This window comes from Scyliorhinus torazame, chromosome 2, assembly GCF_047496885.1.
Source record: "Scyliorhinus torazame isolate Kashiwa2021f chromosome 2, sScyTor2.1, whole genome shotgun sequence".
NCBI classification, from domain to species: domain Eukaryota; kingdom Metazoa; phylum Chordata; class Chondrichthyes; order Carcharhiniformes; family Scyliorhinidae; genus Scyliorhinus; species Scyliorhinus torazame.
Genome location: NC_092708.1, coordinates 112,384,387 through 112,412,052, shown reverse-complemented (window position 1 = coordinate 112,412,052; position 27,666 = coordinate 112,384,387). Strand labels below are relative to the sequence as shown.

Genomic DNA, 27,666 nt, shown 5'->3' with positions numbered 1-27,666 from the left:
TTTTGGAGCAGCTTGTGGTAGAGCCCATTAGGGAACAGGCAATTCTGGATTTGGTGAGGTGTAATGAGGGAACTTACGGTGAAGGAACCCTGAGGTAGCAGTGACCACAGAATTTACCAATCAGTTTGAGAGGAAGACGTTGGAATCAGATGTAATGGTATTACAAATAAATAAGGGTAATCACAAAGACATGAGGAAGGAGCTGGCCAGAGTTGATTGGAAAATGAGCATAGCAGCAAAGACAGTGGAACAGCAATGGCAGGAGTTTTTGGGGGTTATTGGGAGGTACAACAGAAATTCATCCTGAGGAGGAACAAACATGCTAAGGAGAGGACAAGGCACCCGCGGTTGACAGGGGAAGTCAAGGACAGCATAAAAGAAAAAGAAAAAGCATACAAAGTGGCAAGGATCAGTGGGAAGCCAGAGAATTGGGAATCCTTTAAAAGCGAGCAGAGGACAACTAAAAAAGCAATAGGGGGGGGGGAGAGAAGATGAAATATGAGTGCAAGTTAGCTAGTAATATAAAAGAAGATAGGAAGAGTATTTTTCAATATATAAAAAGGTAAGAGAGAGGCAAAAATAGATATTGGACCACAGGAAAATGTGGCTGGAGAAGTAATAATAGGAAACCAAGAAATGTCAGAGGAACTCAATAGTTACTTTGCATCAGTCTTTACGGTGGAAGACACCAGTGGGATGCCAGAGCTCCAGGAGAATAAGGGGGCAGAAGTCAGTGTAGTGGTCAATACTAAGGAGAAGGTTCTGGGTAAGCTGAAAGGTCTGAAGGTGGATAAATCACCTGGACCAGATAGACTACATTCCAGGGTTCTAAAAGAGATAGCTGAGGAGATTGTGGAGGCATTGGTGGTTTTCTTTCAGGAATCACTGGAGGCAGGAAGGGTTTCAGAGGACTGGAAAGTGGCTAACGTAACACCGCTGTTTAAGAAGGGAGAGAGGCAGAAGACGGGAAATTATAGGCCGGTTAGCCTGACTTCGGTCATTGGTAAGATTTTAGAGTCCATTATTAAAGATGAGATTGCCGAGTACTTGGAAGTGCATGGTAAAATAGGACTGAGTCAGCATGCCTTTGTCAAAGGGACGTCATGTCTGACAAACCTGTTAGAGTTCTTTGAGGAGGCAACAAGGAAGTTAGACAAAGGAGAACCAGTGGATGTGATTTATTTCGATTTCCAGAAGGCCTTTGACAAGGTGCTGCTTAGGAGACTGTTAAATAAGTTAAGAGCCCATGGTGTTCAGGGCAAGGTCCTGGCATGTTTAGAGGATTGGCTGACTGGCAGAAGGCAGAGAGTGGGGATAAAGGGATCTTTTTCAGGATGGCAGCCAGTGACTAGTGCTGTGCCCACAACTTTTCAGAATATACCTTCATGATCTTGAAGAAGGAACTGAAGGCGCTGTTGCTAAGTTTGTAGAGGATACAAAGATCTGTAGTGGGACAGATAGTATTGAGGAAGCAGGGGGGCTGCAGAAGGATTTAGACAGGCTAGGAGAGTGGGCAATGAAGTGGCAGATGAAATACAATGTGGAAAAGTGTGAGGTTATGCACTTTGGAAGGAGAAATAGAGGCATAGACTATTTTCTAAATGAGGAGATGCTTAGGAAATCAGAAGCACAAAGGGACTTGGAAGTCCTTGTTCACGATTCTCTTAAGGTTAACGTGCAGGTTCAGTCAGCAGCTAGGAAAGCCAATGCAATGTTAGCATTCATGTCAAGGGGGCTAGAATACAAGAGCAGGGATGTACATCTGAGGCTGTATAAGGCTCTGGTCAGTATTGTGAGCAGTTTTAGGCCTTGGAAGAAGTGCAGGCCTTGGAAAGGGTCCAGAGGAGATTCACAAGAATGATCCCTGGAATGAAGAGCTTGTCATATGAGCAGTTAAGGACTCTGGGTCTGTGCTTGTTGAATTCAGAAGGATGAGGGGGGATCTTATTGAATAACAGGATACTGCGAGGCCTGGACAGAGTGGATGTGGAGTGGATGTTTCCACTTATAGGAAAAACTAGAAGCAGAGGACACCACCTCAGACTAAAGGGACGATCCTTTAAAACAGAGATGAGGAGGAATTTCTTCAGCCAGAGGATGGTGAATCTGTGGAACTGTTTGCCACAGAAGGCTGTGGAGACCAATTCACTGAGTGTCTTTAAGACAGAGATAGATAGGTTCTTGATTAATAAGGGGATCAAGGATTATGGGGAGAGGACAGGAGAATGGGGATGAGAACAATATCAGCCATGATTGAATGGCGGAGCAGACACATTGGGCTGAGTGGCCTAATTCTGCTCCGATGTCTTATGGTCTTACGCCCACATGATTCCCCTCACTGGAGAATCATTATGACCCATTTGCGTTCCATTACTTCCCCCTGCTGACGCGCTGTCATGGACTCATTCCCGTTGCCAGCGTGGGGTTGGAGCATCGTGAGTGGCTCGACGCCTGCCGACAATCCCAATTTTGCCCTGACTCTCCATCCCATTGGGGAACGCAAGCCGGGTCTCTTGGGATGGAGAATCCCACCCAAAGTCTGCCCACGGAAGTAACTATCTACAATCACAGTCCCCGTTGGGAAAACCAACATGCCGGTCCTGTTCGGGCCAGTTTTTATGCTCAGTTTAATGAGCCCCAGCTGAGTGGGCCTCCACCCGTGAACTTGGTACTCCACAAGTCGCACAGGGGGTCGGTCATGGTCTACAATGGGCTACATGGGGGTTATGACATTCTGCAATTTTTCCAAGGAGTAATTAGTCCAGCCGTGAGACTGTAACTGTACAGTGTCACCTGCTCCAGTCTGACAAGGTCCAACATGTAACGAGGACCATGTCTTGCCAATGGTTGTCAAAATGACTATGGTCATGGACTCCTTTGCCTCTGGGTTCTTTCTTGCTGCAGCAGATGACTTGATGCCCAATGGATAATCTGTTGTCCATTCCTGTGTTTGACAGGCAAAAAAATGTCTTCTTTCAAAATGCCAGCAAGTACAGATCTTTCTCCATGGATAGCCAAAGCCAAGTGGGTTGTTTGTTTCTCTGGCACCACGGTTTTCCACATAGTGCAAATGGCACTCTGCAGCTCATGCCGCCTCGGAAAACAGGAACAACTACTGATAGGGCAGCTGCACCTCGTGGCCATTGCTAATTCGAAACGCAGCTAGAGAGGGAGTGGGAGTTCTTTGTGTGGTATGGGGATGGAAAAACGACAGACCATGGCAAGGTGTGATGTCGAGGAGGGGATGTGGCAAGAATTAAATCGGAGCTTGCCAGGTCAATGTATTACTTTCTGTGACGCTGAAAGTCCTGTGCTGAGGTGGACTGTGTTGACACACTCAACTACCTTCCCCGAGGCCTGCTGCAGAGTTTGTCTCAGGATGTTCATCATTCAGAGGGAAAGGCAATGTTCCTGCAATGCCCTCAGTTCTTCAACCTGAATCTCCAGGATACAAGCTCTCGTTATATATGCTGTCGCTGCTTGAAATTTCCTCCCTCCGCCTCTTAATGGCAAGTTGCCCCATTATGCCTTGGACAAAACACCAGTTACACAGTAATGAGGCCCATACACAATCATTTGGCCTCTCTCAGTTTTCATCAAGTAGATGTCCCAATTGTTTCACACATCGGTGTCAAGTATATATGTATGTTTTACATTAAAACAGCCACCATACTGTATCCAAAACTATTTGAGATTGCTTGCTGGCATCAGTACCAAAGAAGTCTGCAATTTAATTGCATCAAGTCAACTTCTGAGTATTTCTTCAACTGGAGAAGTTTAAGCTCTCACAAGAACAGGTTAATTTCAGGCTGTTTCTGTGGTGATGTGATCATTTAGGGCAGTAAAAGAGAAAGACCTTCCTTGAAACTTTTACTGTTATTTTAAAGATTGAGGATGGCTTTATTGCAGTGCTGTAAAACAAAGTCCTTCGTGTGACCTCAAACTGGGGAATTGTTATTCAAACCTGACATTATTTTCCAAAGTAAAGAAAGCATTTAAAAAGCTGCATTTACCTTTTCCAGATGGAAAGAAGCACTCCATCTCCACACTGCTGCGGGAATGAGAAATGCAGAGGGTACTGCTGGGGACCAAACCTTCCAATGGAGGACTTCTATCTGTTGTACGAACTAAGCACCAGCCAGGCCTTTCACTCGGTCTCTCCAATAGCTCAACAGTCTGCCCGATTTGGATGCTGAGTTCACTGCTGTTGCTTGCTAAGAAGTCTTGTAGCACCACTGTCAATTCACAGCCTCCGGAAAGCTGTTGGGGAAAAATAAAAATGTTTTGAGATATTACAGATGTTTGATTTAGAATAAGATCATTCAGTGATAAAAATTTGGCAAAAAGGATGAAATCTTTGAAGATTGTTGGATTTCCATTACATCAAGTTTGTTCTTTTTCAAAACTTTTCTGATGAAATCAAATAATGTTTTTAATGTGAACTGGTGACCATGGGTCTGAAACATTCACACTCCTTTCTGTCCATAGTGAAGTCATGCCAAGTGCTACCAGCATTTTCAGCTTTATTTCAAAGCAAAAAATTAACATGTTTTGAAGATGCGATAACCCCTCTTCAAACCAGCTGACCAAGCAAAACTGACAATGAGTTTTAATAGCTAATCTAGAGCCATTTCCCGCTCTAGATCTGTCAGTGGGATCCTCTGCCCCGTTGGCAGCACACCCACGCCTGCTCGTTTCCCGCTGGAGTGGGGTGGCCCACAATAGGAAACTCCATTGGCTGGCTGTGGGAACAGAGAATCCCGCTGCCGGCAAGGGGTGGGGGGGGGGGGGGGGGGGGGTGGGGGGGGTGGTGCCGCGCCTGATAAAGGGGCTGGCAGGGTGGAGAATCTCACCCAATTCTGCAAATCACACATCTTGCAGGATTTACTGTTTCTCAAATTATTTGAGGTTGTATGCTAGTGTCGGCACACAAGGTGCTTGCAATCAACTGCATCAAGCCAAACTATTTGTATTTCTTCACGAGATGAAGTTTAGGCTGTGACAAGGAAAACCAATTCCAAGCTGTTTCTGAACAACACAATCCTTTAGGGTGGTGTCTTTTATTCAAAGAATGTTGTTGATCAGATAAATGGCTCTCCCACTCTTGATGACATTCGCAGCCCTTGAAAGCTGGCAACCTCCAAGGAGCACTGTAAGTCCAGATTTGGGACCCAGATATGGCACTGAACTGCACTGATCTGATAAGGCTTATTTTAAGAACTGCACAAGTTGCAAGTTTCTGTTCAAGCATGGCTGCCAAGATTATAAGCTTACTAAGAAAATCTTATTTAGATTTTCAGGATTACAATTCTGAAACTTTTTCGAAAACCCATATAAAATGAAGCATTCTTAACAGATAACTTTGAAATCCATGATTTATCTTGTCAGACAAAAGTGTCGGTCACTGAAAATAAACAGCAAATCCAATAGATGCCTGCTGTAAACTTGGCGACAACTCACCACAATAGTTATAAACACAGTTTGGAATCCAGATGGAACAGCTTCCAGCTTTAAAACAGTTTCTAAGACGGCCTTTTGCGGGGTTTAACTCTCACCTACCTTGAAAAGACTATCAACATAAAGAAGGTCAGACCTCCCTATAGTTGAGCGTTTCCCTCCTAGATCCTGAGTTGGAACCTTGCATAATCATGACACAAAGTATTCTTGGACTCAGCAAGCATTTTTCATCTTTTGTGGGGGGGGGGGGGGGGGGGGGGGGGGGGGGGAGAGAGACTCGTGGGACAAAGGATTTTTAAAACAGCCCCTCCACCAAAATGCACTAGGATGTCAATTACAATATTCCAGTGGATCACAGAACACTGCAAATCTTCCATCCTAAGCCAAACAATGGACGCAATCTACGAGCCTCATCTTGTCTGACTTGGTGACGCGACGAGGCCGTTAAATCTCACAAGGTGCCTCTTGGGAGATTTATGATGCTCGTGACGCCTCGCGAGATCTCATTCTCGCGGGGCGTCGTGATCTGGATCTCGCCCATTTGTATATTCAAGTGAATAGTTAGTCTCACTTGAATATGTCTATGCCGGAGTTACCCAAGGCACAGGATTGAACGACCTCGCCTTGGAGACCTCACTTAGCACTGGTGTCCACAAACGTGGACAGGCGTAACAGAACACTGGAGGTTTCCCAGGCGATTGTAGACTCCCAGGATTTGGGCTCTGGGCCCGATGCCATCCTGGCACCTTTACACTGCCACCCCGGCTGCCCAGGTGGCACTATCAGGCTGGCATGGGTACTGCCAGGGTGCCAGGCTGGCAGTGCCAAGGTTCCAGGTTTTCCACACAAGGGATCAAGCACGGGGGTGCCCTGCCCTTGAGGTGGGCTGCGGGTGGGCTCGAGGACACCCTGATTGGTAAGTTGGGGTGTTGGAGGGAGGGAGGTGCCAGAGCGGAGTTCATTCAGTGCAGGAAATGAGTACAAGTCCGACCTCGGCAGGGCATTTCTTGCCGAGGCCTAAAAAGGAGGCAGAGTCTCATTTAAAAGCGGGGTTGTTTTTGGCACTGGAAGCACCAGGAAATGCCCCAATAAACGCGCCCAAAATGGGACTCTGTTTTTTCTCCACTAAATTGGGCCCATGTCTCACTGACCCTGTGAACTTTAGCAAGGAACACAGAGACAGACGTCTTTGCAGCTTAACTGTGAGGCTTGTGTCCTGGAAACTTCCTGGGCTTTGTGTACTTTAACAACATGGGAGATGATGGCATTGTGTTAAGGTCACTAGACTAGTAATCCAGCAGGCCCTTGCTGTGGGGACATAGATTCAAAGCTCGCTGTGGTGATATGTAAATACACTACAACTAAGTAAACACTAGAGGGAGCACCGGAGATGTCATGATATGCAAACATGCAGCTAATGAACACTTAGAATAGGACACAACCAATGAGCAGTCAAGACACCCAGAGGTGGCATTACCACAGGGGGACATTACACAACCCATATAGGACAGGGCACACATGCTCTGCCTCTTTCCACAGACAGACATCTAGAGAGTACATCAGGGTTGATCAGAAGCATCACACCCAGCACGTAGTTTAGGGCAGACTGGTTTAGTTAAACTGAGTTACTGCAGTTAGATTAGCAGGAGAGTCAAACTCATTTAAGAACTGTGTTAATATTCAATAAACATATTGAACTCATTACAAAGTCTGGACCATCCTTTGTCAAAGCATACATCAAGGAAGCAGCTTATGCTACACGAAGAAGCATAACACAACATGGTCCCAGTAGTGCCTGTTCAATCTATTTAGTTCAACTCCGCAAGATCCGTGACAACCAGCAACAGCACCCAGGCAAGATAATTGAGATTCCGGTTCCTCAGCAACTCAGGTACCGCGGCAATCTCAGTGTCAACTGGCGTGCATTCAAGCAGAGATTTCAGCTTTACCTGGAAGCAGCAGACCTAAATGGCGTGGCCGATGCTAAAAAGATAGCGCTTCTACTCACCATTGCGGGTGAGCATGCAACAGAGATCTGCAACTCCTTCAAATACTTCAAAGGACAGGACATAAAATACTTCCAGACAGTCCTGGACACGCTTGAAAACTACTGCGAGGTAAACACAAAATAAATCGGTAAAACTGGCGCCTATACTCACCACGAGGCAGAGGTAGGGATGCAACAGAAGCAAACTGCATTTTTGATTGGCAACCATCTTGCGCGTATCCAGCCGGCCTAGTCCGCACGTGTGCAGTTCCCCAGAAGACGCGAACCGGCAAAACAGTGTTTTGCGCATGCATGAGAAGCGCATGCGCTTTAGGGCAGTACGGTAGCATTGTGGATAGCACGATTGCTTCACAGCTCCAGGGTCCCAGGTTCGATTCCAGCCTGGGTGACTGTCTGTGCGGAATCTGCACATCCTCCCCGTGTGTGCGTGGGTTTCCTCCGGGTGCTCCGGTTTCCTCCCACAGTCCAAAGATGTGCAGGTTAGGTGGATTGGCCATGATAAATTGCCCTTAGTGTCCAAAATTGCCCTTAGTGTTGGGTGGGGTTACTGGGTTATGGGGATAGGGTGGAGCTGTTGATCTTGGGTAGGGTGCTCTTTCCAAGAGCCGGTGCAGACTCGATGGGCCAAATAGCCTCCTTCTGCACTGTAAATTCTATGAATCTATGATAAGCCGCGCATGTGCAGTTGCGAAAAGAGCGTACAGTAAAGGAAATGCGATTTGTGCATGCGCAATCCATTCCTACCCTTCATGTCACGAGCGTCATGACATCAGAGGCCCCGGACCACGCCCACTTAAAGGGGAAATGTCCAAAAATAGTGAAGAAGAGTTTTAAAGCCAGAAAACACAATTCTTTCACCACAATGCCTGAACTTTGACCAGTAGCTGAAAATAACCTCCGTAGAACCGTGCAACATGCAGTTAACACCGCCCAAAGAGATGATTTGGTCCTTGAAGACTACGACTCGGAAGATGATTTCATCATTGGACGTAGCGAGCACCGTAACAAATCCGAACCGTAACAAATTGATTTGTACATTGAAGCATCCTACACAAATATGGATGAGTTCTTCAGATTTGAAGATCCTCAGCCCAGCATAGATGACACCCGACCCACGAGTACAGGATTCTGCTACAGCCTGACGCCAAGAGACAGAGAGCGGTACAAGCCCACAGAGAGCTGCCTGACGCCACACCAGTGGTCCACGCACCACCAAGAGTCCCTGACTCCACACAGAGCGCGATGAAAGATTCCACAGCGTGACCACTGCACGACTCTACACAGAAAGCGATGAAAGACTCCACAGCGAGACCACTACACGACTCCGTTGAGAGCGCACAGATCGACTCCACACAGGGACAAATGCCAGACTCCACAGAGAGAGCGATACAAGTCTCCACAGCGAGCTCGTTGACAGACTCCACAATGACTTCGACCAGGAGATGAAAATAACCTCCGCAGAACCCTCCACAGCGCAGTCCATGCATGAACAAGACCATGAAGGTCTATCCATCTTATCTGAGCAACCAGCAGCAGACGATGCAAGTCTGCCACGCTCATGTGAACAACAGAAAGACTATGACAGTCTACCCAGATTACTTGAGCCACCAGAAGAAGACTCTAAGTCTACCCAGCTCATCTAACCAACAAGAAGACACTACAGGTCTACCCACTGTATGTGAGACAAGTGACAAAGGCATCACAATTCCCATACAAGATGGGCAACATCACAGCGAGACTGACAGATCTCAGCTCATATGCACAGAGGCACAAGACAATCCAAGTCAAACTACTCATGAGTCCAGTGCGACCACGTCAATTGAAACCTCATCCACTTGAGCCTCTCCACAAGAAAATGAAATCTTGAACATTTTGATTCCGGACGAGGAGCATCAAGAAACCAAAGATGATTCAGATGAACCAGAATGGACTCCAGACGGGGAGCATCGACAAACCGAAGATGATTCCAGTGAACCGGACATGACTCCAGACGGGGAGCGCCGAGGAATCAAAGACAAAACGCTCAATGAAACAGCAGATGCCACAAAGGACACTGACACAAGTAACTTTGTGAAGGACTCGAATTCTTCACTCGGAATGGTCATTGAGCCCAACAAACACAACAAAACCTACAAAAACAACACAGACAACAACAAAAAGCGTACCAAAGGCACCAACGTCAACAACAAGCACGACAAAACCAACAACACTAGAACAACGACTGGTACGACATGGTACAACTCTGCAAATGCAGGACACTGTGACAACACAGCTCAAGATAATGGCAAGTGTGCAGACATACCATGGCATGATAACGTATCTTACAAATTCACGTTTGCTCCACTACAAACAAGCAGACCAGCTTTCAAGGCAGCTGACATACGGCATCCATACCGCAAACACAGACACCAGTCCCGGTCAGACAGGAAAGATGACATCAAGAATCGCTACCACAAGCATCGAAAAAAAAAAGTCCAAATCAGACAACAAAGTGATTTGACCATTTGCACACCGCCTGATGACTTCTTGGTTCCTTAAGCACAGGGACACTGACGGCGTTCACAAGGAAATGACAACATCAACATCGACACTTCAATAACAAAACACGAAAGCCACTCGACCATCTAGATTCATGAACTTTGGTCTCATAAATATTATTTGGTATTGTATAATCATCACTGTCATCATGACTTGTACATGCCATCACTTCTCTACCTATTTCGTTAAATTTTCTTTAACCAAGTACCGAAAATATGTAACACGAAAAAAGGGGGGATGTGGTGATATGCACCACCGTATATACACAAGGGGTTAATGTAAATAACTACAACTAAGTAAACACTAGAGGGAGCACCGGAGATGTCATGATATGCAAACATGCAGCTAATGAACACCTAGACTAGGACACAACCAATGAGCAGTCAAGACACCCAGAGGTGGCATTACCACAAGGGGGCATTACACAACGCATATAAAAGGAGAGGACACACGTGCTCTGCCTCTTTCCACAGACATACATCGGAGTACATCAGGGTTGATCAGAAGCATCACACCCAGCACGTGGCTTAGAGCAGACTGGTTTAGTTAAACTGAGTTACTACAGTTAGATTAGCAGGAGAGTCAAACTCATTTAAGAACTGTGTTAATAGTTCAATAAACATATTGAACTCATTATAAAGTCTGGACCTTCCTTTGTCAAAGCATACATCAAGGAAGCAGCTTATGCTACACGAAGAAGCATAACACAACTCACCACAGCAGCTGGTGGATTTTAACTTCAATTAATAAATCTGGAAAGTAAAGCTAGTCTCAGTAATGGTGACCATGACTCCCAGCAATTGTCGTAAAATGTTCTCCATGGGGCGAAATCTGCAGTCCTTACCTGGTCTTGCCTACATGTGATCCACATCAATGTGGTTGACCCTTAATTTTCCTCTGAAATGACCCAGCAAGCCACTCAATTCAGAGGCAGTTAGGAATGGGAAACAATTTCAGGCCCAGCAACGATGCCCACATCCCGGAAAAGGGAAGAATAGAAATGATAGGTCTATTCTACTCATACCACATGACCACTTGACTACTCTTCAACGTGACACAGCAAGCCCCACACTCTCATCGTCTACACTGGTTCCTGGTCCAGGATAAGGGTCCAATGTTCAATCCCTCTATACCCTTGCTTCTCTTTATTTCTGTAGAGTCCTCCAGTCAATACCCCCAGCTTGTGATACTTCGCGAGATCTGTGTGTTCCTCCAATTGTGGAATTGAGTGCATCCCTAATTTCTTTCATCCCATCATTGATAACTGTCCCTTCACCTTCCTGGGCCACAGGCACTGTGATTCCCGACTAAACCTCTCTTCCTTTAAAACTTCTCTCCGTGGACAGTCACCTCTTTACAGGGCTCAATGTCCAGTTTTGTCCGTGTGGTGAGATTGTATATAATCACTGTTGATCTATTGCTGTTATTATCGTTGTCACTATTATTGTATGTACTCACAGTTACCGTTGTTCCATTGCTAGTTATTGCTGTTGTTGTATTGATGCAGTTGTTGGCTCCGCCTGTAGCTCCGCCCCTCTGAGGAAGTATATAACTGGCCAATCTGGGCCAGGCTCTCAGTGCGGGAGGAGCTACTGGTTGGCACATTTCTATTTGATTAAAACCACTGTTCTTCGATAACCCTAACCGACTCGACTGAATTGATGGTTATCAGTCTGATAATGCTCTTGCGAATGTTAAAGGCACTATATAAAAGCAGGTTCTTGTACATTAACAATATAAATACCATTGATGGTTGGATCCTAAATATCAGTTTGATCCTCAAACTCCAGACACACAGCACTGGAAAATGAAAGGGAATGACTGGGTACATCTGGCAGTTGGATTTCCAGGAGCTTTATATTTTTGGAATGAGGGGGCAGGAGGATTAAGAAAAGAATGAATAATTTAGGAAAAAACAGGAGCGTTACAGCTTTCAATTTTAATCAGGGTGTAACTTAGCAGCTTCCACAAAGAAATTAAAAACAAGGTTTATTGGGAAAATGTATTTAGCCAGTGTTTGCCATGTTATCCTGTTAGCATCATTTCCATTTCTGGTCAATGGTCCTAAATCGAAACAAAGGAAACTACGAAGGCGCGAGAGGCAAGTTGGACATGATAGAACTTCATTAAAAGACATTACATTGGGTGGGCAATGGCTAATATTTAAGGAACAAATGCATGTATTGAAACAGTTCTACATTCCTTTTTCGTGCAGAACCATAACAAGAAAAGTGGCCCAACCATGGCTAACAAAGGAAATTAAGGATAGTATTAGATCCAAAGAGTGTAAGGTTTTCGGGCAATTCGGCCCTTTTGGAGAAACTCAGAGACTGTAAACTGACTTTTCAGCCAAGAGAACAGAACCAGTTTTCCCAGCAGGCTTGGTCCGCTGAGCTGAGTAGGGACATAAGCACATAAATATTTACAAACACCCCCCTAGGAGCTACAAGGAAGAAGGAGCCAGACAACAAGATAACATCAAAACACAGACAAAGGGGCACGGGAATACACAGGAGGCTTGCATGCAAGCAGGACAATGGGATGGTCATAGCCCCATGCAAATGTAAATGACCTGGCCTCCACCAGAGCAGAATCCAATCAACACCCCATCAACATAGCAGCTATCTCCGGAGCAGATGGAAGTCTTTGAAAATCTTCAAGGGAGCTCAACCTCGTTATCTCAAAAAAACAGACTGGAGGCGGACCTAGGGGAGGTACTCCCATCTCGACAGGTCTGACCGGCTCAAAGGGGGCGGGACCAGCGGGAACTTTAAATTTTACCTTTTTCAATGCAAAAGGGGCTGGCCGATCACAGGACAAAGCCAGGTAAAACAATATAAAAGGGGCTGTGTTTTCGATTGGGGGGCTCTTCGTTCTTGGCTCGACCTCTGCACCCCTGACTTGACCTCTGCAGCCTGTGACCGTAAGTATCCTGCAGCAGCTTGCGAAACTCCCTTGACTTTAATAGTGGTTGAGGCTTTGGGGAAGGGAACTTGTTTTGTGCCTTGTGATATTGCTAAAAACTGTGTAATCATAAGAATTTTCATTGTGTCCGCTATATTACTTTTGAATAGCCTTAGTTTGTATTAGAGCATAAGATTTTATTGTGTTTCTTCTGTTGATGATTTTGACCTGGGTTTTGCAATAAACCTTGATTTGATGATAATTGGAGTCGTTTAAATTCTTCAATCTTTCACCAGCGATCTCTGACCAAGTCATTGTTAAAATACTCCTCACCTTAATTCCGGGTTCAGGAATCGAGGGTCATCTTGAGCGATTCACTCAGGACAGACTGCTGGTTAGGGAATAAACAGCAGTGTCCTATTCTCTCTCTTGGGAAAGCTACTCTAGTGGAGTAGGAACCGGGTGAGTGTTGCACCACCGGCAAGAGAGAGAATCACCTGGGTATTGGTAGGGGTCTGGAGATCTGTGTGATATAAGTCTCAGGCTGTCGGTTAGGAATAAACGGCAGGCTTGAATCAGTGCTCTCTTCAGTGGAAGTGTCCCAGTGCGACATCCCCTGGCCTCTGAAGTTTCAGTGCCAGCTGGAGAGAGACACACACACATATTCAAACCCCAGATATCGGCCCAGTAGTGGAGTAGCGGAGATGGCACCCTCTACAAGAGGGATCAGATAAAGCTGTTAGAAAAGTGCAAGCCCAAGGATTGAAAACACTTTAGAATTCAGCAAAGGAGGACCTAGAGATCGATTAAGAGGGGGAAAATAGAGCATGAGAGTAAACTTGCAAGCCACTTAAAAGGGAACATGTAAAAGCTACTATAAGTATGTAAAAATAACAAGGTTAGTGAAGACAAAAGTAAGTCCCTTACAGTCCGAAATGGGTGAATTTATAATCAAGAACAGAGAAATAACAGTGCGATTAAACAATTACTTTAGTCTTGTCTCCTTGGAAAGACAAAAACAAAACTACTTTAGTCTTGTCTCCTTGGAAAGACAAAAACAATGTCCCAGAAATGCTAGGGATTCAAGAGTCTGGTGAGGAGGAATTGAAGGAAATTAGTATCGTAAAAAATCGTGCTGGAGCAATTAATGGGATTGAATTCCAATAAATCCCGAGTGCGTGATAATCTACATCCCACGGTACTAAAGGAGGTAACCATGGAAGTAATGGATGCATTAGTTGTCATCTTCCAAAATTCTGTAGATTCTGGAACAGTCCCAGCAGATTGGAGGGTGGTACATGTAACCCCACTATTTATAAAAAAGAGGGAGAAAAAGAAGAATTATAGACCGGTTGGCCTAATTTAAGTAAATCATAGAAATCATATCATCCCGACAGTGCAGAAGGAGGCCATTTGGGTCATCAAGTCTGCACTGGCCCATGCTCCAATAGAGCACCCGATCTAGGCCCAATCCCCTGCCCCTATACCCGTAACCCCACCTTACCTTTTGGTTAATATTAACAAGGCCAACTCACCTAACCAGCACATCTTTGGACTGTGGGAGGAAACCAGAGTACCCGGAGGAAACCCATGCAGACATGGGGAGAACGTACAGACTCCACAGTCACCGGAGGTCAGAATCGAACCCGGGTCCCTAGCGCTGTGAGGCAGCAGTGATAACCACTGTGCCACAATGCCGCCCTAGTAGTAGGAAAAATACTGATGGGCTAATAGGATGCTTAGAAAATATCAACAGGATTAGATAAAGTCAAGGATTTATGAAAGGGAAATCCTGTTTGACAAATGTACTGGAGTTTTTTGAGAATCTAACTAGTAGAACACTAAGGTTGAACCACAGGATGTGGTGTATTTGAGTTTTCAGAAAGCTTTTGATAAAGTCCCACATAAGAGGGACTTTTGATAAAGTTCCACATAGTGTGCAAAGTTCAAGCACATGGGCTTGGTGTAATATATTGGCATAGATTTAGAATTGGTTAGCAGACAGGAAATAGAGAGTAGGAATAAATGGACCTTTGTTGAAGTGGTAGGTGGCGACTAGCAGGCTACTGCAGGGATCGGTGTCTGGGCCCCAGCTAGTCATAAAAAATATCAACAATTTGGATGAGGGAACCAAATGCAATATTTCCAAGTGTGCTCACGATACCAAACTAGGTGAGAATGTGAGTGGTAAGGAAGATACAAAGAGGCCTCCAGGTGATTTAGACAAGTTGAGTGAGTGGGCAAATACATGGCAGATATGATGTAGCGTGGATAAATGTGCAGTTATCCACTTTGGACGGAGAAACAGAATGGCAGAGCATTATTTAAATAGTGATAGATGGGGAACTGTTGTTGTACAAAGGGAGGTGTCCTTGTACACCAGCCACTGAAATCAAACATGCAGATGCATCAAGCGGTTCGGAAGGCAAATAGTATGTTGGCCTTCATTGAAAGATATTTGAGTACAGGTGCAAGGATGTCTTACTGCAACTGTACAGGGCCTTGGTGAGACCACACCTGCAGTTTTGGTCTCCTTATCTAAGAAAGGATATACTTTCCATGGCGGTGTGTAGTGAAGGTTCACCATACTGATTCCTAGGGTGGCAGGGTTGTTGCACTAGAAGGGATTGGGTCGACTAGGCCAGTATTCACCGGAGTTTTAAAAAATGAGAGGAGATCTCATTAAAACATATACAATTCTGACAGGGCTGGACAGACTGGATACATGGACGATGTTCCGCCTTGCTGGGGGCGTGGGGGGGGGGGGGGGGGGGGGGGGGGGGGGTCATCAGACCGTTTTCATCAGCAAAGTGATGTCACATGTTGCTGGTGCGAGAAACTGCCAGACTGAAGAAGCAGCCTGTAGTGAATACACTTGGTAAATAAAGCTTCGTTGTTTTTGCTCTGTTCGAGCTTTCTGTCGTCAGTTCTCCACAAAACACAATACCCACAAACAATAAGGAACAGATAGTCTGTTTTTGTGAAGTTAATTGAGGGCTAAGTATTGGCCAGGATTAGTAAGTTTGCGGATGACGCTTAGGTTGGTGGAGTGGCAGATAGTGTTGAGGATTGTCAGAAGATACAGCAGGACATAGATAGGTTGGAGACATCGGCAGAGAAATGGCTAATGGATAAATGTGAGGTAATGCATTTTGGTAGGTCTAACATAGAGGGGAAATATACCATAAATAGCAAAACTCTTAGGAATATAGAAAATCAAAGAGATCTGGGCATGCATGTCCACAGATCTTTGAAAGTGGAACACAAGTGGACAAAGTAGTCAAGAAAGCATAAGGAATGCTTGCCTTCATTGGATGGGGCATAGAGTATAAAAACTGGCAAGTCATGCTACAGAACCTTGGTAAGGCCGCACTTGGAATATTGTGCACACCTCTGGCCGCCACACTACCAGAAGGATGTGAAGGCTTTGGAGAGGGTCCAGAGGAGGTTTACCAGGATGTTGCCTGGTCTGGAGGGTGTTAGCTATGTGGAGAGGCTGAATAGACTCAGACCGTTTTCATTAGAATGACAGAGGTTGAGGGGTGACCTGATAGAGGTCTACAAGATTATGAGGGGCATGAATAGAGTGGATGGGTAGGCACTCTTTCCCAGGGTGGAGGGGTCAGTCACCAGGGGACATATGTTTTAAGGTCTGTGGGGCAAAGTTTAGAGGAGAAGTGCGAGGCAGGTTTGTTACGCAGAGGGTGGTGAGTGTCTGGAACGCGTTACCAGGAGAAGTTGTGGAAGTGAGAGTTTGGCTCAAGATAGAATAGAGCTCGATGGGAAAATGGAATGTCAAATAGAGCTTTGTGTAAACTGGAATGTCAAGGCTATGTAATCGCTTCTGCTTTTGCACCAGACAGTTTGCGGTAACAAGATATAGCCTTGGGAATGGTTCCTATTTCTAAAAGGTAACTATAACTAAGCTGAGAGCAACAGAATGCCGTAATGTAGGCCTCCTCTAAGGGGGCCGTCCTCAGAAAAGGGGGCCGTCCTCAGAAAAGAAACAGTGTCATATATTGTATATAAGCTACTGTTGGATGTATTAACTTTGGTTTGCTACTGTACCTCTCTGAAATACGGTGGTGCAGCCCCGGCCGTGAATAAACGTATGTTGAAGTGACTTGGTGTTCGATTGATCATTTCATCCGGACTGAAGGGAAACTAATTCTCAGTTGGTGGCAGCGGTGGGATCTCATGGAGCCTCGCCAGGAGCAGTCGGTGTAACTGACAGATCGTGTTCGGAGGCGAAGGAGGGATCGGGCCCCCAAATGTGAGTACCCTTGTTACCACTTTGTTTTCCCCCTCCGCTGTACCGAGCGCGACCTAGTCCTACTGTCTGTTTCTGAAGAGACTCTTACGAGATCCAGGTCAGTCCGGCGAACCTGTTGGAGTCAGGCTTAGAGGCCCGAGACAGGGTTAGAGGCCTGTAAGGGGTTAGAGTCCTCTTCGAATTAGGGTTAAAGGCCCGTGCGCGAGGGTTAGAGGCACTCGGCTGAAGAAAGGTGCTTGGCTGATGATGATCCTTCTAGTTGCTTGATACCTTCGCGATAAAAGGTTGCCCTTAAAACAAGTGATTGTCTCAACCAGTGTCTTGACTTGTACGACACTCCGGGTTGACTATTGGCTACAGCGGAGCCAGATAACTCCATCCAAAATATAGTACTTCCCATCAGGTGCAGATGGCGCCTTAAACTCCACAGTAAACAGGACCCTGTCGGAACACTCGAACAATTGCCTAAGCCTCCTGATTGGGTAACGGGGCAGGATAACCCCATTTAAATTCTTGATTGAATAAGCGATTTAGGATCGCCATCCAAATTAAGTAGGTAACAACAAGGATCATCCGAGGATAGGAGACAATGGGTAATACTCTGGATAGCACCTCTGATAGTGGAAGCGCGCTTCAGACTCTTTGTGAACCAGTATCCGGAACATTCTAAGCAGCTGCGGCAGTTGTCGGGGGAATTGCATAAGAATTTGGGAAAGTGAAAATGGCCCCTGGGAGGATCAAAAGATTTGCCCACGGTTATGGAGGCACAGCAGATTATTTGGCAACATAACCGCAGCTCCATGGCTAAGAAATTGATCGAGTTATGGCGGGAGTACTGCCAAAAATTAAAAGATACATCTTTATTGGCTAGTTGGCAGGCTAACGCTTTAAAGTTGGGTATTGAATTAACAGAAGGGGGAATTGTTAAGACTGCGGAGGTTTTGAAGAAGGAATGTGCCCACCATAAAAGGCTGTAAAAACCCCCATTTCTAAATCGGGACCGTGCGGACAAATGGCCGGCCTTGCCTTGACCGAGGGAGACGATGAGGATGACCCTGAAAATTGGCAATATAGGGGACGACCGACCGTTCCCCCGACACTACCACCACCTCCACTAGATTATCAGGATATGCTATAGTTAATCAGCAGGGCGAAACTCTGGAAGCAGCAGCATTTGAAACGCCGTTCTCCGCCCAACAAGCCGAGCTATTTGCACTTATCCGAGCGTGCGTGTTAGGAGAGAATAAGAAAATAAACATTTACACAGACTCCAGATACGCATTTGGAGTCACACACGACTTCGGTCAATTATGAAAGAACAGGGGATTTCTTACATCTGCAGGCACTCAGATATCCCACAAACAGTTAGTTATACAATTTCTACAGGCTTTAATGCTCCCTAAATAAATAGCCGTAATAAAGTGCGCTGCCCATATGACAGGCAAAACCCCGGTGGATGCGGGAAATCGGCAGGCGGACCACCAAGCCAAAGAGGCTTCTCGCTTAAAAGACATGGTGGTACCAAAAATGATGAGCCAGACTAAAAGCTCTAAGGGTCAGTCTCCCTCTGAAAAGCCAATGCCGACCATCACTGACGTCATTCAGTTACAGGAGGACGCTCTTGCCTGTGTAAAAAGAACTATGGGAAGAATTGGGATGTTGTTATGATCCTGTAAACAAATTGTGGGTCACCCCGGCAGGGCAAACTTGTATGCCCGATGCATTATCAGCCTGGGTCACCGAATGTGTTCACTTTGCAACTCATTGTGGTGCGCGAGCTACGGGTGATGTATTGCTCAAGACTTGGTGGCATCCATGACTGCAGGACATAGCGCAAAACATTAGCAGTCATTGCCTAGTATGTCAGCAGTATAATCCTGGAAATGCAATACCCTGTGAAATGGGTAAAACCCCGCTGCCGGAGGGTCCTTTTGAAACCCTCCAAATGGACTACATTGAGCTGGAAAGATGTCAATGTTATAAACATGTATTAGTTATTGTTGATGTATTTAGTAAATGGATAGAAGCTTACCCCACTGTAGATAACAAAGCTTCCACGGTAGTAAAGGTTTTGATGCGAGAAATTGTTCCTAGATTTGGGATTCCATATCGATTAAGTTCTGATAATGGACCTCATTTTGTGGGACAGATCAATAAGGAATTTTCTACTCAGCTGGGAATAAAACAACAATTACATTGCGCATACCGACCCCAAGCAGCGGGAATGGTAGAAAAGGCTAATCAGACATTAAAAATGAAACTGGCAAAACTACAGGCAGAGACTGGAGCCACTTGGCTCAAATTATTGCCTATTGCCCTCTTCCAAGTACGTGCAACCCCAGCTGGAAAGACACGACTGAGTCCCGCCAAAATTTTATACGGAAGACCCTTGCGTTCTCCTTGGGATCAAGGGAAACATAAGGAAGTACAGTTTCACCATATGACTACTGAAATGGCCAACTATGTGATAGCCTTGACTAAAGTACTAAAAGGCCCCCATTCATGGGTACGAGCTGCTTATGAGGAGATATCTCCCTTGTCCAGTTCTGTCACTATTAATTCGGGGGAGTATGTTCTGATTCGTAATTGGGTTAGGAAAGGATTAGAACCCCGATGGGAAGGACCACACCAGGTCCTACTCACTACTCCCACTGCTGTAAAAGTGGAAGGCAGAAATGCCTGGGTCCACATCCACCATTGTAAGGTTGTGAAAACGCAATAGAAAATAACCCTCTGTTTCGAGCCCTAGGTAATACCTCCGGCATCACTTAAAAGGATGAAGGACAGCCTTATTATCGTAACCCTGCTGGGACTTTTGGAAACGGGAGGAGAGGCCAAGCGAAGAACCTGTGGTCCCAAGGGAAGACGGACTCATCACCTCTGTCGAGGATACACCTTACAATGCACCAGTCAAGGCTCAGGAGAAGGACCTTGGAACGCGACCCCTGCGGACGGATGTTCGGCCTACGTACAATGATGCAATCGGACCATACTCATCAGTGGAGTGACTAAGGGCAACCTACCCTGTCCTCGGGTCAACTGTAAATGGGACTATAGCTGCAGAAACAAAAATAAGACTTTACCCTTGGGATGCGTTGACCAAGGGAGGGTAAGGCTGCGGAAGAAAAGGGAATTACATGTAAACATGTATCTGTATATGTCATATGTGTACGCAAAGGATATGAATGTTTCTGGTTGCTGGGTATGTACACATATCCCGACCCATGCTAAGGGAGGGATCCCCTGCTCAGACCTGTTCCGCTTAACCTGTCAGAAACAGTAGAATGGTATATTTACCAGGATGGTACTCGTCAATCCCCCAGGACTATAAGAATTGCACCTATGGTGAGACACCCAGACGGCGGGGCAGCTTCTAGTTTATCGTTTCTCCCCATATCCCCAAGACCTTGGAAAGAGGGGGGCTATCCAATGAACACCTTAGAGATGTGCTACCAACCAAGTTATAACAGATCCCACCAGCCTCCGTTCCTTACCCTCACTAATACCACCAACATGAGAAGACCACTGGGAATAATATGTTTCGTAAGGAATGCGGCTAAAGGGATATTCGTAGGTGCTAGTCGATGCAAGCACAAATTTGTAGTGGCCAACATATCCAAGGTCTATCCCGTATATACATCTCCTCAGTTTTATGGGTGTACACTGGACGTCCCATACGCTAATGGGACAGGTACCTTCAAGTATTCCCTGATGACTGAAGGGTTTGATGTGGACAAACTCACTTCATACAATGGGACGTACTTTATTTGTGGCCACAAGGCATATCCCTGGCTACCAGAGAATTGGACGGGATCCTGTTATCTGGGGTATGTAGTCTCCTTTATACACCACCTCGCCAATTTAGGCGACCATTACCAAATGATGAAGCGACAAAAGGGAGCAATAACCGAAACGCAGTGATACTTTGTGTAGCCACCGAAAATGGCTGATTCCCGATTAATTTGGCCAAAAGCCGATGTAAAATGGCTAACCGAAAAGGCTGATGGGAAAAGCGGCCAACAGTGCACAAACGGACAGCTGCAGACAGAACAGCGTATTCGGCTCTGGGGAAGTCGGCCCAGATCGATACCTGCGACCATTAGCAGCACATCAACCCAGATATCTGCAGTTTAATCGGCTATCCCCGGGAACAATTGCAACATATTAGCAATTGAATGACGATCCAGACCTCTCAGCGCCAGCAGTGGCCGAGACAAAGAAAGGTGAACGACCACCCCCCGATCAAGGAATCGCTCCATTATTGGAGCATATCGAACAAGTCCAATCACTTGGGACCAGGGTCAAGGTCCGCCCCGAGAGGCGGGAAGCCCCCGGGAACTATAAAAGATAGGGGCCAAGTTCAGATCAGCCCTTCTCTCCCTTCTTCTCCTGCTCACAACCTTCGCAAGAACCATCGACCAGAAACCGTAAGTTTGACTCCAGCGATCGCTACCCGATAGAGACTCCTAGCCATCGACCTGTATCAGCCTTTGAATCCCGCAGGCCAGACCCAATTCGATAAGCCATTTGTTTCCCTGACCTGGTGGGCCATTCCCAAAAGTTAAGTATTGGCCAGTAGTGGTAGGTAGTAGTCTAGAAAGTAGGATTATTGTATAAGTATTTATGCTGTATATAATAAATGACCGTTGATTTCAACCTTACTAAGCGGTGTGCTGTCTTATTAATCATAACTAGAGCTTGAATCACGTGGCGGTATCAGAAAGATACCTGGCGACTAGTGAGCAAAGGTGACAGAATTAGAGCTAATAAAACTAAGGCTAATAAGAGCAACATTTGGGATCCTGCTTCCCCCTATCGGGGAAGCTCTTGCAATAAAGGAAATAAAGAAGGTAGCAAAAATCCTGGAAGAGGTAGCAAATGACACTACTGAAGCATTGACTGAGATAAATAATGAAATGGTGGCAATAAGAACCGTAGCCCTACAAAACCGAATGGCCCTCGATTACCTCCTTGCAAACAAAGGTGGGATTTGTGCCGTGATTGGTTCGGAATGTTGCACCTACATCCCCGATAGTTCGGAGAACATCACCCACCTCATGGATCATATCCGCAAAGAGGTTAAGAAACTGCATGAAACATCAAGAGATGGGTGGTTAGATTGGTTGTTTGCCGGATCATGGGGGTCTTACCTAGTGCATGGATTAATAATCCTGGTCGTTGTAATACTTGTAATAATTATGCTTAGCTTCCTAATGAAATGCTTGTGTAAATGCAGCAGTAATTTCCCAACAATTAATACAGCAACATGAAGTGAGCCTTGAAGAGTTAATGGATGTGAAAGAAGGTGCAGAGGAACGCAAGAAAATGATAGAAGTGCAGATAGAATGGGAGAGACTGAGATGAGTGGTTATGGATTAGAAGTTATCATGAAATGATAACAGGGGGGAATGAGAGTTTGGCTCAAGATAGAATAGAGTTCGATGGGACAATGGAATGTCAAATAGAGCTTTGTGTAAACTGGAATGTCAAGACTTTGTCATCACTTCTGCTTTTGCACCAGACAGTTTGCAGTAACAAGATACAGCTTTGGGAATGGTTCCTAATTCTAAAAGATAACTATAACTAAGCTGAGAGCAACAGAATGCCGTAATGTAGGCCTCCTCTAAGGGGGCCGTCCTCAGAAAAGAAACAGTGTCATATATTACATATAAGCTACTGTTGGATGTATTAACTTTGGCTTGCTACTGTACCTCTCCGAAATACGGTGGTGCAGCCCCGGCCGTGAATAAACGTATGTTGAAGTGACTTGGTGTTCGATTGATCATTTCATCCAGACTGAAGGGAAACTAATTCTCAGAAGCAGATACATTAACAGCGTTCAAAAGACATCTTGACAAACACATGGATAGGATGGGTATAGAGGGATATGGCACAAGTGAGTGCTGAGTGTTTTGGCAAAGGCTGGTATCGTGACCGATGCGGGCTTGGAGGGCCGAAGGGCCTGTTCCTCTGCTGTATTGTTCTTTGTTCTAGGACACTGGGCATAACTCTCCAAATCTTCGTTGAGATGGTGCCATGGAATATTTTACATCCACCTGAGGTGGCAGACATCTCTGTTTAACGTCTCATCTGAAAGGTGGCACCTCCCAACAGTACAACACTCCCTCACTACAGCACTGGACTGACATTAGATTTTCTGTTCAAGCCCTGGAGTAGAACCTGAACCCAGAACCCTGTGACTCAGGGGCACACTGACAGTCAGATTAAAACAAGCAATGTTTAAACAGTTGTTCAATTTAATACTTGAAATGCAAACTGTACATCGGACTTTACATTGTGCTGAAAGCAAAGAGCCGTTGTTTGAAATGCAGCTTTTGCATCAGTTATGGTTTGTCAGCTCATATCTTGGGGCCCTAAAATGACATATTACAATCAGAGATTTAGATAGGGGCTGTAAATGAGGCCAAAAGTGAAGTTGATGTGTATTTAAGTAAACAAGTTCATTGGTTTCAATTATTTTCACAGGGATTGATCAACGATTTGTAAGAAAAATTACCCACTACATCTTATAGAATTTTATATGTAGACTACAAAAAGTTTGTACTTAGATTTAGTTGCCTGGTATGGAGGGAAGATCTTATGACGAAAGGCTGAGGGACTTGAGGCTGTTCTCGTTAGAGAGAAGAAGGTTAAGAGGTGACTTAATTGAGGCATACAAGATGATCAGAGGATTGGATAGGGTGGACAGTGAGAGCCTTTTTCCTCGGATGGTGATGTCTAGCACGAGGGGACATAGCTTTAAATTGAGGGGAGATAGATATAAGACAGAGGTCAGAGGTAGGTTCTTTAGTCAGAGGGTAGTAAGGGCGTGGAATGCCCTGCCTGCAACAGTAGTGGACTCGCCAACACTAAGGGTATTCAAATGGTCATTGGATAGACATATGGACGATAAGGGAATAGTATAGATGGGCTTTAGAGTGGTTTCACAGGTTGGCGCAACATCGAGGGCCGAAGGGCCTGTACTGCGCTGTAATGTTCTATGTTTGGTAGAATATATATTCACCTTCAAGCAAACAATGCAATAATTCTTGCAGACAATCCAAACTGCTCTAAAGTTCATGAAGATCAGTGTTAACAATTCTGATAAGATGAATTCATTTAAGCATTTACCCAACAGATTAATTAAAAATAAACATTTACTTAAAACCAGCAATTGTTTTAAATAGCAAAGTATTGGGGCAACATGGTAGCACAGTGGTTAGCACAGTTGCTTCACATCTCCAGAGCCCAAGGTTCGATTCCCGGCTTGGGTCACGTTCTCCCCGTGTCGGTGTGGGTTTCCTCCGGGTGCTCCAGTTTCCTCTCACAGTCCAAAGATGTGTAGGTTAGGTGGATTGGCCATGATAAATTGCCCTTAGTGTCCCAAAAAAAGGTTAGGTCGGGTTACGGGGATAGGGTGGAGGCATGGGCTTAAGTGGGGTGCTCTCTCCAAGGACCGGTGCTGACTTGATGGGCCGTATGGCCAACTTCTGCACTGTAAATTCTATGACTATGATATCCAGCATGCAAGTTATTCTAGTTTTATCAGCTTTCCCTGCACTTAATTCCATGCAAGACTTGCCATTATAACTAAAATATTAATTCCAAATTAAACAACCGTGGTACTATCAGGTCGAAATAATAACCTTTTTTTTCAGGTTACATCTGATCAAGGCACAGAGATAACGCACTTGCTTGGAATTTCCAGACTGGGCTAATAGACACATGGGAAATGAATTCCCTTGCCTCCAATTAAGGGTAGAGAATTCTTGACTGGAGTCCTTCCACAATAGAAAGGACAACTACGGAATTGTAAGTAAGTGGCATATACATTGACCCGACATATAAGTCAATCCCATTTTCTCAGCCCCAAGAACCATGCTTTTGCATGTACTCGGTGTTTCAGCCAACACATGCTTTCCTCGCATTAGTAGTCAGCCTCGAAGGTTTACCTCAAAATGCATGTTTTGCTTCACAGCAGCTCATCACTGGGCACAAGGGATTAAGCAGGTGATACAGGCTATGTGATGATGATACACAGGGGGCGGGATTCTGTGATCCTGAGGCTAAGTGTTGACGGCGTCGGAAACGCCGTCGTGTTTCTCGACGGCGTCAACACGGCCTCAGGATCAGCAATTCTGGCCCCTATAGAGAGCCAGCACGGCACTGGAGCAGTTCACGCTGCTCCAGCTGCTGATCCCGGCGTCAACTGGGCGCTGCGGGATCCGCGCATGCGCAGTGGCACCAACGCCAATGCGTGCATGCACAGTGGCTTCCTTCAATACGCCGGCCCCGACGCAATATGGCGCCGGACTACAGGGCCCGGCTCAGAAGAAAGGAGGCCCCCAGCCAGAGAGGCTGGCCCGCAGATCGGTGGGCCCTGAACCTATCCCCGTAACCCCACCTAACCTTTTTTTGGGACACTAAGGGCAATTTATGACATTGGAGGCCCCTCCTGGAGTCGGACGCTCCCCCCCCCCCCCCAGGCTGCCCCCTGACCCTTCCACTCCGAGTTCCCGCCGGCATGGAACAGGTGTGGACTCGGCTTTTTTTACGACGGTCGCTCGGCCCATCCCGGGCCAAGAATCGGCAGGCCGGCCGTGTAGAGCAACCACGCCGGCGCTAATGGCGCTGATTCTCCGCTCTGCGTAGAATCGCGTGCCGGAGTGGCGTGATTCTCGCCGGTCGCGGGGATTCTCTAGCCCGGCCCCGGGCTGAGAGAATCCCGCCCAGGGTTTAAGACACATCCACATAGAGCAGATGGTACATGGCAAACTAAGAAGAAAAATGAATTTTCCAAACAAAACAAATTAAGCACAAAGTTGGTTTCAAGCTAAAATGTGTAATATTTGTTAACCGTCAAATAACTGTGCTGCAGTGTTGGAATTTGGTGTTAGTGAGAAACCTATGCCAGAATAGAAGGAGGAATTTCCCCCCTCCCCGCTGCTGAAGAAGATGCCCAAGACCAAATGTACCATGAAAGCTGGGGCCATCCACTGGCCTTATTTTGAGAAGCATGTGTCAGAATGGGTCTTCAAAAACTGTCAGAAAAATGTCAAACTATCAGAACATCTCAATGCCAAAATGACAAGTTTACTGATGACTGATATAATTACTGATTCATCGTCAGAAGTGGCAAAAGCACAAGAACACATGGTGCCATTTCAACAACATGGATGATACATCCATGAATTTCAATTTGCCCAGCAACTGAATGGAAAGGTTCGAAAACAGCTCCAGTGAAAACACGATATAAGGCAAAATTCACAGTGGTACTAGACTGCATAGTTGATGGAATGAAATTAAAGCTTCTGCTAATTGTCAAGTGTAAAGCTGTGCTAAAAATCAAGTTCCCTGCAGGGTTTTTGTGCAAGCCCATGACAATGATTGGTTGGATGAGGGTGGAGTGAAATTGTGGATTGATGATTGTAGAATAAGCATCACAGTGGCATATGCAAATAAAGTAGCTTTTTAGTGTGGGATATGTTCAGACCCCATCTCGGAGATGAGATCATGAGGTGCCTACAAAGAAATAACACCCAAATTGCAGTTACACTAAAGGGTCTAACAGCCATAATTTAACTTTAGGATGTTTGCCTCAACAAATCCGAGGCACCAATGACACACTGCAAACCCCCTCCCTCCAGTTGTCAGACTTATCTGTAACCCCTGCAGGAGCCAATCATGGATTCATAAACTCCACCATAACAAAAATAGAAAAATAAAGATAATGGGCGAAATTCTCCCCCAACGGCGCGATGTCCGCCTACTGGCGCCCAAATCGGCGCCAATCAGACGGGCATCGCGCCACCCCAAAGGTGCGGAATGCTCCGCATCTTTGGGGGCCGAGCCCCAACATTGAGGAGCTAGGCCGACGGCGGAGGCATTTCCGCCCCGCCAGCTGGCGGAAATGGCGTTTGTTGCCCCGCCAGCTGGCGCGGAAATGCGGCGCATGCGCGGGAGCGTCAGCGGCCGCTGACAGATTCCCGGCGCATGCGCGGGAGCGTCAGCGGCCGCTGACAGTTTCCCGCGCATGCGCAGTGGGGAGAGTCACCATGGCGGAGGCGGAAGGGAAAGAGTGCCCCCACGGCACAGGCCCGCCCGCGGATCGGTGGGCCCCGATCGCGGGCCAGGCCACCGTGGGGGCACCCCCCGGGGTCAGATCGCCACACGCCCCCCCCAGGACCCCGCCCACGCCGCCTGGTCCCGCCGGTAAATACCAGGTTTAATTTACGCCGGCGGGACAGGCAATTTCTGGGCGGGACTTCGGCCCATCCGGGCCGGAGAATTGAGCGGGGGGTCCCGCCAACCGGCGCGGCCTGATTCCCGCCCCCGCCCAATCTCCGGTACCGGAGACTTCGGCGGGGGCGGTATTCACGGCGGCCAACGGCCATTCTCCGACCCGGCGGGGGGGGTCGGAGAATGACGCCCAATATGTGAGAACCCCAGTTCTAAAAGGATGTTTTACGTGTACCACAGCATGCCA

At 46.3% G+C, this 27,666-nt stretch overlaps 1 protein-coding gene across 3 annotated transcripts in view; it reads right to left on the bottom strand.

Annotated features, from left to right (window-relative positions):
- kalrna (kalirin RhoGEF kinase a) overlaps positions 1 to 27,666 on the bottom strand; it is a 1,210,365-nt gene that overhangs the window by 321,828 nt on the left and 860,871 nt on the right. For all 3 annotated transcript variants that reach the window (XM_072475613.1, XM_072475615.1, XM_072475625.1), the window contains exon 34: positions 4,014 to 4,260. In XM_072475613.1, coding sequence (XP_072331714.1) covers positions 4,014 to 4,260 — 247 coding nt within the window. The remainder of the gene's footprint in view (positions 1 to 4,013; positions 4,261 to 27,666) is intronic.